At 37.5% G+C, this 12,456-nt stretch overlaps 1 protein-coding gene across 4 annotated transcripts; it reads left to right on the top strand.

The window, feature by feature from the left end:
• The first annotated feature begins 1,123 nt into the window (after positions 1-1,123).
• On the top strand, positions 1,124-12,121 carry LOC106804715 (axonemal dynein light chain domain-containing protein 1-like). Of its 4 annotated transcripts, XM_014806004.1 has the most exons (25): positions 1,124-1,261; positions 1,679-1,779; positions 2,219-2,288; positions 2,426-2,514; positions 2,854-2,910; positions 3,182-3,296; positions 3,811-3,885; positions 4,052-4,146; positions 4,857-4,949; positions 5,213-5,317; positions 5,529-5,649; positions 6,015-6,136; positions 6,553-6,699; positions 7,004-7,156; positions 7,301-7,409; positions 7,635-7,741; positions 7,958-8,125; positions 8,296-8,389; positions 8,622-8,812; positions 9,104-9,203; positions 9,619-9,775; positions 10,239-10,408; positions 10,609-10,760; positions 11,264-11,394; positions 11,689-12,121. In XM_014806004.1, exons 1-25 carry the CDS (start codon positions 1,133-1,135, stop codon positions 11,886-11,888), a joined length of 3,051 nt encoding a protein of 1,016 aa, XP_014661490.1. In that variant the 5' UTR covers positions 1,124-1,132; the 3' UTR covers positions 11,889-12,121. The 4 variants fall into 4 exon arrangements, with proteins under 4 accessions (XP_014661490.1, XP_014661492.1, XP_014661493.1 ...); XM_014806006.1 differs by lacking the exon at positions 1,124-1,261 and having other exon boundaries at positions 1,727-1,779; positions 2,431-2,514; XM_014806007.1 differs by lacking the exons at positions 1,124-1,261; positions 2,426-2,514 and having other exon boundaries at positions 1,727-1,779.
• Positions 12,122-12,456: the final 335 nt, after the last annotated feature.

The raw sequence follows: 12,456 nt of genomic DNA, 5'->3' as shown, positions 1-12,456 counted from the left end.
ACTATAGCCCGCGTTCGATTAACTGCCGCAGTTAATCGAACGCGGGCTATAGTACTAGAGCTACCCTAACCCTAACCCTAACCATATCAGCTAGATAGTTATCAGGGTACGTTCCGGTATACAGGACCGTACCCAGGGTACGTTCCGGCAGTACCCTGGGGGACATAGACCCTATGAGCGTCAGTGACACTGATACTGACAGTGACAGTGTGACTGACAGACTGTAGGCCTATACTCTGACTCTCTGTACTTTGCGCCCTTGTAGTGTACTGTAGCCGTGTAGGAGCCTAAGAAAGTTCGACAGATTTGACACCATGGCAAGTGCTGTCACCCACTTTTACTCACACAGACTCACATCCACACCCACTGTCACAATAGTAATGATACTATATACTATATAAGTAACAGTAATCAGTATATTAATTAATGCCTGCCTTGAGTAATAAATTGATAGTGTTAAAAGTTCTTAGCAATGGCTGCATGCCATCACACTAGCCACAAGTTCGATCCCTTCTCGCTTAACACTACGTTGGCGAGAGGTGTACGGTCCTACGACGTGTAACAGTCGGAGAGCCTGGTCGGTTTACCATAACACGTACTTTACATTGCTGTTAGTGTTATTTAGATTTAAAGGTTTAGATCTGGATATAACTCGATAAGTCATTCCTAAAAATTGGTGTATACTCTCCTGCTGTTCTCTAAAAGTTTAAAGAATTATTTTGGTGATGCAATGTAGGTTTACATTACTAAGGAAATAGAAAGATCGTAACACAGCGCATCAACCTTAAAAGATGACCTTACTCTGCGTACTAGTATGAGCAACCTCATGTATTACTTAAATTGTGCTACTCATTGCTAACAGTGCACCATATTGTCATTGCATATTTATAGTATACATATGTTCATGTAACACCCATGGAGGCTGATCATTTAGCTAGTATGTAACCTGCCTACCGATATACAGATGACCGTAGAGCTCCAGCTTCAATCAACTATTTGTTAATTTTGATGTGTAGGTTCGCAGGCTATAGCTGTGAATTATTAATTAATTCATGTTAACCTTACATTATTCTATTTAGATTGTTATAAAATGGACGACAATAAACATGATGACAGCTGCAGAGCAAGCGACATGGAAGAAAGAAGTACACCTGAACTAACGGAAACTGATTGCATACCAGCTAGTATCATTCTATCCCTCAAGAAACCACACAAACGTACCATCGAGAATGATCTTGGTCCTGGAAATTTAGGCAAATGTGTAAGATAGAGATGTTTTTATTGTAAATATGTGACAGTTATACAGTTGCATGCTATTAACAGGAGTACATGATTAGAGATTTTTATACATATTGGTAAAGATCAACTCTATATTCATGAACTCCTGATATTAATACCGTATAGCAGTTATATAAGTTATTATGGTTAACACAATCCCATTGGAACCACAAACCTCTGATGTGTACAACTCAAATTCTTTGTAGTGTGAAGGTACCATCATGCTTGTGCATCAAATTTTGTGGCACTGCAATAATTGTAGTTTCACCAATCCAAGGAATCTTAATTTTCAACCTCTGCATTTATTCTTACATAATAATTATGTCTACAACAAACATTCTACTGTAGAGTACTACGTTTGTATTTTTATCACTTATAGTTGTGAAAACATTTTTAATAGGCGACGTTAAAGAAGCTGGACAATGTATGGAATTTCCCATCTCGTCGATGCAAATTCAAGCATTTAATTGACAGCACTATCTGTTCATGTGGAGCAGGCAAGTATGTCAACAAAAATATAGAACTAGGAACAAATATATTTTCTGTAATATCCTGACCTCACTAATTACTATGTCCACATGGACAGATTGACAAGTAGCACTAATCTTTCGTTGCTGCAATGGGAGCATTTCAGAAACGCAATACAACAACACAAAAGGAGGCATGGTTATATTTTGCTCAGATGGATCTAGGTCAATTGCACACATAGTGTCAGTTTAGCCCTCTTATACACCTTATGTGTTATATAGTAGTAGGGTAGTATCAAATTTTACTTTCATCTACATGTTATAAATTACCTCTAATAATTCCTTGCATTAACTTTCTTATAATGGCGTTTTTAACAATAGCATGCAGGCAAAAACATGGATACACTTATACCTCTACCAATAGGTTTGCTGTATCATGAGCAGATTACATGTGCAGGTTATGCCTGTTACAGGGATATTTCATTCCTTTATGACAAGGAGGCTGTAACTGATGGTGATGCTCTGGCTGTCGTGCAAGATGATGTACGTATGTGGAGTTGCACCTTGTTAGTTATTAGATTAAAACATTTCCATTTCTTATAATTATTTAATTTAACTGGTCACTGTTTGTGTTATTTTATTTTTTAATGAAAGAGTGATCTATATGTGTCTATCGACAGGGTAGCCGTGTGATACCAGATACACTGATTCCGAGTGAATACCATATTGTTAAGTCTAGAGGAGTGTTGCCTTTGGAATTAAGGGATTGGTAAGCACTGGAGTGCATGTGTATATGACTACTTGTGTGTGTACAGATGTGTGTTTTAAACAGGCAAGAACAAAGAAATTGACTAGGTCTGGTTTGTAGATTGTGCTAATAGTTCAGGCTATAAAAAGAATGACCTTTTATGTAACTGTCCCAGTTATATGTATTGTAATCATGGAAAGTGATAGTTATTCATAAATATGACAATTAGATATGTCAGAATATGGTAAAATAATTGCATTATAATTAAGCTATAATATTAGTTATACATAAATTGAGTTTACATTATAATTATTACACACGTACATAATATTATATTAATTCCATTATTTTTTGTTTTAGCAAATATACAACCAAGAGTGAGGAACATAGTTTACACCAGGTGGTTTTCCCATCCATGTAAGCTCTGATTTGTTCAATTGTACAGTGTCGTTTTGGGAATATTATAGTCACATTTAATCAATTGGGGAAGCTTTCCAATGATAAGTACCTGATTTGATGGTATGCATGTACCATGAGTTGATTAAGGAAAACAGATGGTTGTCAAATATAGCGAATTTATGTGATATATATATACATTATAATAATCCCACTTGTCTCGTCTATGGCTGTGAGTGCAGATAGTAGAATTGGTAACCAGACTGTAAGGCGATGAAATTTTGTTGGCCAGGCGACCTACAGGTAGACATGAAGTGATCATGCTGAAGAGGACGATGATGCAAATGTTGGAACATGCAGGAATAAAGCAGAGTGAGCAGGATCAAGAAATTGAGGGACCATCCCAGGTGTGTAAAACCCATCAGACCTGTTTTCTACCTAATCTTCTAGACATGAACAGACTATATGAACAACTAGACATATTATAGGCATGAACAGCGCTTACGTATAATGAAGTTAGAAATGTATTTTGTAATTATTGGTTTATGCATTAGATGTTTATATTGAGTATATACAGCATATAAATAGAAATATATGTTATTTTCATCCATTATCTGGTGGTATAGGCATAATATTTCAGGTCCATCATTGATTAGAAAGCTTTACTTTCTTCAATCATGTTCAGTAAAAAAATGAAGTCCAATATGGGCCTTTATTTGAGTGAAGACTATAAAGATGTCACTTTTTGTTGTTACGTTTCTTTGGTGTTTTGAAGTTGTCAAAATTAAAATAGTCATGAGTGTTAGTATATATATATGTATATTATTATATATATATATATGTATATATACTAGTTAATAATAATTAATTATACTAGACTAGTTAAAATTGTATAGATACATTTTAGGGCTTACTTTTCAGATTCACTGTCTCATCAACATTTTGAAGAAGGAGCAGGATATTTACAACGTTATATTTCATGAAATTATAAGGCAGGTAATAGTGATTTCAAGGCATAGATGTTTCTGTGAAAGTATAGTATACGAATCTTTAAATGATTGGTTTGCACATTTACGGTTTTTTTCAATTTACTACTGACCCAAGAGCGCTCTCAGTTGCTCATAATGTGGTGAACATGCAGTGCAATCGTTTTTTATGTCAGGTCAGTGTAGAATGCATCGAGAGAGGAGAACTTTTAGCAGATATACGTAAGAGTTACAGCCAGCTTATGGACAGGGTCCCCAGACGTGTAATGAGGTAATAATCATGTTATATGTTGTTATAATAGTGGACATAAGTAAAAGAAAACATGTAACAATTGACCTAGGGCAATGCAAATGAGTAATTGTAGGTGTCATGTGTATACCAAATAAGGGTCATTGTGATGCATAGTCTGATTTAGTGTCATTTTAACTCATTTAAAGATATGAAGTATAATAATGCACAAGAGTGTTGTGATGTGATGTGTTACCTAAATGAGTTACTTTACTGTATGAATGCAGAATATCTGTTCATACTTTTGAGCTGTTATGGACTTACGTTGTCGGGTGCAGATAGCACAATGGCAATCGCATCCATTCCTATGTATGTGCAGGGGGCACATATCTAAATGGCTTTATCTTTGTGTTCACATTGATCATATCGGGGGAAGGCAATAAAAATGACAGGGTCTGTTCGGAACAGGTGTACAAAGGTTAAGGGTCATGGACAGGAAATGGGGGAGTACAATTCAGTCTTTTTTGTAAATCCGTTTCACCACTGTGCCATGTCATCATGTAGCAGTAGGCACTGCACTGGGTACCGGTCACAGCAGTGGGGCCCAGTACTGTCATGGGAGCTTGCATGTCACTTTGAGTCTGCAGCACTAGTTATTTCAAATTATTTCACTTGCTTATATTCTCCAGTGCTTCTATAGCTGTGAGACAATCGTGTTGGCTCCAGTTGCTTCATGTTTTTGTATGTTACAGTCTACATGAGGAGCTACTGGCACAGAGAGCCCTGGATAGACGTCTCAGCGAACAACTAGCGAAATTTAAGAACACAATATTCCTTCTCACAAAGTAAGTTTTTACGTATAGTCAAAATATATACATCTGCATTCTCCATGATCTTCTGTTGGATAGGTCGTAGAAGTAGAATTAGCTCCATACTGCAATTTTGCTCCATTCAGTGTTGTTCTGGCATGTGTGCGTCTCACAGACAAGTTTTATACATTTTACCTGTATATCATCTCTTAATAAGCAAAATAACAGGATCAAACATATGATAGTGAGTTCGTGGGGGTGTAGTGCAATCATGTTGCCTTTTTGCTTGTGTACATCAGTGAACTAGCAAATGTCAAGGAACATGACCGGCAGGCTACTCGGGAAGGTGAAAAGACACAACATGAGTTAAAATCAGCATTGGCAGATGCTCTGAAAAATTCCAGGTATTTCTCTCTTAGAAGGCTCTTATATTAAGTAAATGTCTGTGATAAATAGATCTCGGCAGCAGCCTTATTGTATTTAATCTTTGGAAAAACATAGCTTTAACCCTATATATTCCATAACATGAATGTGGTAATGAACTTTTAGTGTGACGTCTTTGTAAATCTAACTGTTTATAGTACATGGTTTGCTGTTGTATTTGTGTGATTGAAGCTTGCTGGATGAGTACCATGAGCTCTATGAGATGCAGAGAAGACGATTGCAATTCCAAGTTGATACACTCACAGAGGAGAGAAACCTCTGGTCATCAGCCGCTCACTGGCTTAGTCTGAAGGTAAAGCTTGTGGTTTCTCTTTTCTTCTTTTTATATCACACACGTTATTTGTCTGACTAGCTGTGTGCCTTCCTACCTAAATTTTTCTTGAGATCCATCCATCTGCCCCAGTAATGTGCTAAAACCAATACATCCATAAATATACACTGTGTAGCCAAACAGCTACTTACTAGATTAATACATTCACTTCAGCATGTGTACGTGTGTACGTATGTCATGGAGTTAGCATTAACCACATTTCTCTTACCTATAATTATGTAGCATATTACTATAGTATACATCAGTCACGCATGCATATTCTTCCTGAGACTGCACTTGGTTTCAGACAAACTATAACCAGCAGGTGGCGTGCTTGTCGCTTGCAGGTGGCGGATGAGCACAGGCTGAACACAGTGAAACGACTGCACGTCGCACAGCTCTCCTGGGCGAAACTCGCGAAACACTTCGTCATCTTGCTCACTGAAAAGGACACTGAACACCTAGGAAAGTGAGTTATCACGTGCACTATATATCATTGCACACTTTTAGTTTAGTCTAGTCGGTATGGTTAAACATTCACATACTATAATATATACTGAAGGTCACTGTTAAATGTACCTTTTGTTGATCTGCATATCGTCTCTTAGGAGTGAGTAGATACGAGGGAATGTGCAAGGCTTATAATCGTTAGACATTCAACACTTACTAGCCTCAATTTTTATATTTAATATGTTTAATTTAGTAAACCCGAGCTCAAAAAGCTACTTTAAACATTCCCCTATATTGTCAAATGGTTTTTCCACCGATATTAGAAATTTTGAGATTATTGAAGTTGTGTTCATGTTAGTAGATTATGCAAATAAAAACCGTTATATTTGACTGTCACTAAATTTGTGTTTCTGTGTTGTATTTCGGATCACACAGGATGCAGGAGCACATGGGTGTGTGGAAGGAGCTAATTCAGAAATGCAGCAGCCAGATAGCTCAGCAGGAGATTTGCTTCAAGATGGGCATGGTCACTATTGAGAATGTTCTCACAGATTTAATTGCCACCTTCAAAGAGAAACAGTAGTAAGCATTTGTCTGTGCACGAACATGACAAGGCGTGTCAGGCCTTGATAACACGTAACAGTAATGAGAAAAATACATGTTTACCTATCATGATTACCCACCTTCATAGCATGTTGGGTTTCTGCTAAAGTAAATTTCCACCAGTGCTTATATATTTAAATTAGTTTTAGGGATTCAGTTTTATATAGGTTTGATAGATATGGATATCATCTCAATATCATATGTTAGAATTGCATGTACTTTGGCAGATTTAGTCTGTTTCATTCTTGGTCCGATGAACATATATCGTTTCTTCTTATTTTAGTACAAAGGACGGACACTTGGTGGTGCCACAGCATGAGGCAGTGGAACACATGTGTGAGAGGTTGAACAGATGTGAGGTTGAGCTTCACGGAGTCACTGAACAGTTCTCAGGCGATGCCATGCTGGCATGCTTTGAGCTGCTGGCCAGTATTAGGTATGCACAGAGCCAGCTTAGTAATGCTGTTATGCTCAGCTAATCCTGCATTATACATATTATATGTTTGTCTCTGCATAGCAGTGACGTATCTCCCCAAAAGAACGCCACCCCATGTGACCCCACATTTTAACTGTTCCACAGAGAGCAGGTTGATTGTTGGACTACCTATGCACTGAAGGTGTTTGACCGGCATCAATCTGAGAGTGGAAGTGGTTACCCTTATGCCAATCGCATGGTAGCTGTAAATGAAGTAAGTATAATTAGATAGTATCGATATACCCTTAATTTGTATCAGTCTCAGGACATTGTAGATTCCTATTAATAATGATAGTCCACATAAAATATTGTTAGTCTGGTGTAATGTTTTAATTATATAACCATTGTTCTGTGAAATGGTGGTGCTAAGCCCAGTGACCTCACAGAATACAAGAGTAAAAAATAAGGATAACAGAATCGATTGAATTTTATCTTGCAGTCTGTGGAACTACTACTAAGACAATACAAGGTGCAAGTCTCTGGAGAAAATGGGGTGGCGCCATCTACAATTAACTTGCTGAATTCAATGGAAACCTGGGTTAACAGGTCTGTGTAAAATCAGTAAGGTCCCATTAGTCCAAAATTATTCAGCATGGTTGACATTGTCTCCCCCTTCCTCGCCATATCTAGCATAATATGGCAATATCATTACAATCAGCTGCCTATCTATTAGTAATTGCCATATAAAATTCTGGTAATGATCACTGTTGTGTTGGTCATGCATCCTATTATATATGAAAATGTTTCAAAATTTTATTGCAGACTAATGGCCATTGCAAACGGGGCTAACACACTGTCGGAGTCAGAGTGGTTGAGGTTTTTTGGGCTGATGTCTGAGTGGCTAGCCACCTGTATAGACCTACAACAAACACCAAAAAATGTACAAGTAAATGCTAATGAAGACCAGAAGAATGGAGAGGAGCAAGTGGAGTGAGTATTGCCAAATAGCACTGGAAAAACATTAGATTCTAAAGAAGATCCGCCTTAGTGCAAGACATTTTTCCCAAATAGTCTTTTCAGCATTGCAAGATTATATGGGACTAAGATCATTTTATCCATAGATGAACGAAGCTCAAATAATTGGTGATTGGTGGTTACAGGCTGGAGTTAAAGAGTGTAATAGAAGAAACACGAAAATGGTTGACTTCCTCAACAAACGCCATTGACAGCGATGATGGCAGGCTTCTAGATGATGTATGAATTCCCTATATATTGTTATGGGCTGAAAATGTTGAGTCAGTGGTAGACTGAGAAATTTGATAATCACAAAGTCCTTAAAGATACCACCCACCAGTGACCTACATTTTTGTCGGAATCACATGTTTTTCACTAGCGATAAATTTAGGTGTGCGTTAATATAACGTTTCTGTAAGTACGATTGGTTAATTGCCTCGTTGGCAGTCACTGATCATGTAGCTGTCGACAGGTGTCTATACTTCACACGGACATGGTACGCTGGCTAGTTCAGCTGCTTCTGAGGCTGGCACCTAATAAGGAGGGAACGTCTGCCGAGGCATGCGAGATGGCCATGTTGGCTACCACCAGCACTGAACAACTAAACAGCAGTGTCATGCATCTCTACAATAAACTCGAGGAGTTCTGTAGCTGTGTCACTAGGTACATTTTTTGATGAATCACACTGTGCACTACTATCCAATACTCGTCAAATACTAACAGAAAAACGGGTAGTTTTTCTCACATCAGGTACGAACGAGTACATTGAGTTATACACTGTCTAATTCACACTGAGTAAAATATTAGAAATCTTCGGTATTTGAAAAGCTATTGCCGTGGACCATTCTCCCATACTAATAATAATAATAATAACAATAATACAGTATTTGTTTTCATAGTAAACAAGTTGTGTACTTTTAGCCAAATATATAAAAGTCTGTTTCTATACTTTAGGTGCTGCACTAGTATGGTAATGGAGATGATTAAAGAATACAAGAATGGTCTCACCGATTATGATGCAGAATCTGACCTGAAAGATCTCACGAGATTAAAGGTATATGTGATTGCTGACATAACAAGTCTTATAAGTTACAAACATTCTCACTAGCTAATCGATCAGGCTTACCACTGAATGAAGACTGTCTCCTAAATAAGCTAATTTTCAGTATCACCCTATTTAGGAGTGCCCATAGTATGCTAAAATACGTTTTGTGGTTGACTGTCAGATTTGTCTGTGAGGTCCGAAACTGAGCAAGGGTAATGGGAAAATGTGGGCAGTCATGCTATTGTAACTCTTCCCAAGATCACAGTGTTGCTAATCTGTCCACGAGTAACGTACCAAAGTTATCAACATAACGTTGACCTATAACAACTAGGCAATTCAGTAACCTATTGTACACTACCAAGTAGAGTTAGAATATGAATATGAGAACCAGTTAGAATGTCAATATGCAATTTTTCATATTCAGACAGAGACCGAAAATTGGATCCACACTGCTGGGCTTCTGCTCACGGAACTTACTGGCATCACGGATCATGACGAGCCGCCAGCGAATTTAGCACAACCTCAAGAACCACACGAGTCAATAGTACAATATCAAGACACAAGCGCAATGAGTGAGCCTGGTGAGCAGACACATTTAGTACTGTTATGTGACACATACTGCTGTCAGCTAGGATTTAAGTCTGTAGTATATCTATCAGGAGTAGATAATAGGGAATACCCTATTATCTATTCCTGATATCTATCAGTATATAATTCATCATACAGCCAACAATTGGAACCCTTTAACCTTAACCTATAATATAAAGCAGCCTGGACAGGTCTCATAAGTATGTGTGCGTGCCGTGCATGCATTATATCTACAATCAGTATTGTCATTATGCACTATGTACTGCACTATTTATACTGATAAATTTCAATGGACTATGCTGATAGGAAAATAATAAATACCAGACTGATGTACGTTCTCATTTTAGAAAACTATAAATGATAAACAATATATTAGCGACACTGAGTTAACATTTGATGCCGATTAATTGTTGCTGCCAGTTAAATATACATAATGTGAGAAAATTTCACACACAGATTTCCATGAAGAGAAAGAAGAAAAAAATGCTTCCGAAATTCGAGTACCAGACTCACAACAACAATTACTGAACAAGAACACATCCAAGGAGCAGGAGGAACGGCTAATTATACAGGATAATATGACCAGCGAGCAACAAATACTCGAACAACATTTGAGCGGATTAGATGTATGGCTTACTACCTTTTTATGTTTACTATGTTCGTTACTATACACAGCAACGTTCGACTGTGGGGATTACCTGTGTTCATGATATTTACTTCTTGCAGTATTGTATATCATATATCAAAGCTGAGTAACAATGTCAAACGATGTTGCTGTATAGGTTTTCAGTTATTCCTAACCATATTACTTTGTTGTTTTTTCCAGGTTAGTGAGAACATGGGTGTGAGCCAAGAAACCAGCATAGAGTATCTGAATAGGGATGACAACACTTACCCTCAGAAACTTAGCAATAACCCAGAGAACATTGATGAGTATGAGCCACTGCTCGCTCTAAACACCTTACAGCAGCAGCTTGCGTAAGTTGTTCTTTTTCATAAACATGTGATACTTAACTTGAGACAAAATTACTAGTTTTTATCTAACTATTCTTCCAAGTTCAATGTATTGATTGTTGACTACGTCTAGGCTTTCTTCCATAAATTGTGTTGTAATGTCATGAATGATGTGTATCTGATATGTAAATCTATTCTCTCTTCAAGAGGCATGTGTGCGTGCGTGCGTGCGTGCGTATGTTATATATGTGATGTATTGTAGACCCAAGGAACTGCAGTTATCCAGGCCTACAATCGACAATAAATGTGTTGTGCATTAAAAGACAAAAAAGCCGACTGGCATAGACTCATCGGGCACCATCCTGTGGATAACATCAAGAGCTAATAATACCTAATAATAGGTACTATTAGCTCTTGATAACATTAACATAAAATGACGATCATACTATTAAAATATTTAATCTGCAGCAAAACCAATAATATCGGATTGCATCCGACTAAAGGGTTATCTATTTGTGTGTAAACAGGCGTGCAGAGGAGAGAGCACAGGTGGCAGAATCAACAGTCACTAGGTTGCAGGAACAGCTAAACAATGCAATGCAACAACTGCACATGCAGCAACGGGAAAGTCCTGCTACCAAAAATGACACCAAACCAGGTATGCAACACTTATCAGGCATTGACTAGGGACATTCTTCAATGCAACATCGTACATGGAAGTGCTACAGCACCTAGAAGAGAGAGAAAGGGGGATAGGGAGAGATAGAGAAAGAGGGAAGAACAAGAAAAAGACCGAGAAGGGAATGAGGGGGAGAAGGAAAGGGAGAGTTGAGCAGAGGATAAGGGGAAAAGATTTTATGAAGTTGAAGTGATATCATCTATTCATTCGATGCTTATTACATGTGATGTGTATTGTTGATATGCCTCCTATTATATATCATTATTATTTCAGCCAAGCAAGATGAAGTAGTCACGTCAAGTTGTAATAATCATGAGTTGCCTGCTGAGCGACAGGAATCTCCTACTACCAAGGAAGCTACTACTGTAAGTAGATCTGCTGTGACAAGTCCAGGAAAGGGGAGAGCGAGTCATAAGCCATCCAGCCCTAAGACAAGATTAGGGTCTTCAAAAAGGAGAGCCAAGAAGGATTGAAGTAATAGAAACTGTATTTCAACATGCATTTCTTTCGTATCAAATGTTCTACATTTACAGGCACTTGCTAAAATATGTCCTATATGTATGTTATCAGTTTTACATAATAGATCAAGATCATCTAGTTGAAATTGCAAATTTAGAAATAGATGTATATATGGTAGATATTAAATGATTTTATGAGATAGAACAGGAGTTGGTTGATAAACCTTATCAATTGTATATGGGCTGTGGCACACAGTTATGGAAATAATAAAATTAGGTACTTAACTGTTAATGTGAAATGTTGTGATATATTCTGTGCACAATCAATCAATTAAGTCTATAAATATTTCCATATCACCAAGGCGTCCACTATATATTGTCTAATACATCAATCATAATTTCACTGTTCAAAGTTTTTGATACGTAAATCTCACCATGTGAATAATAATAAGTGTAGCGGTTGATAAACATGAAAAGATTGCGTGTGTACGTGTGTGTGTGTGTGTGTGTGTGCGCGTGCGTGTTTATGCTTGTGTATGTGTATGTGTGTGTGTGTGTGTGTGTGTGTGTGTGTGTGTGTGTG

The sequence above is a fragment of the Priapulus caudatus genome, unplaced genomic scaffold (genome assembly GCF_000485595.1).
Source record: "Priapulus caudatus unplaced genomic scaffold, Priapulus_caudatus-5.0.1 Scaffold84, whole genome shotgun sequence".
Taxonomy (NCBI): Eukaryota; Metazoa; Priapulida; class Priapulimorpha; order Priapulimorphida; family Priapulidae; genus Priapulus; species Priapulus caudatus.
This window is presented reverse-complemented; position numbering and strand designations above follow the sequence as displayed.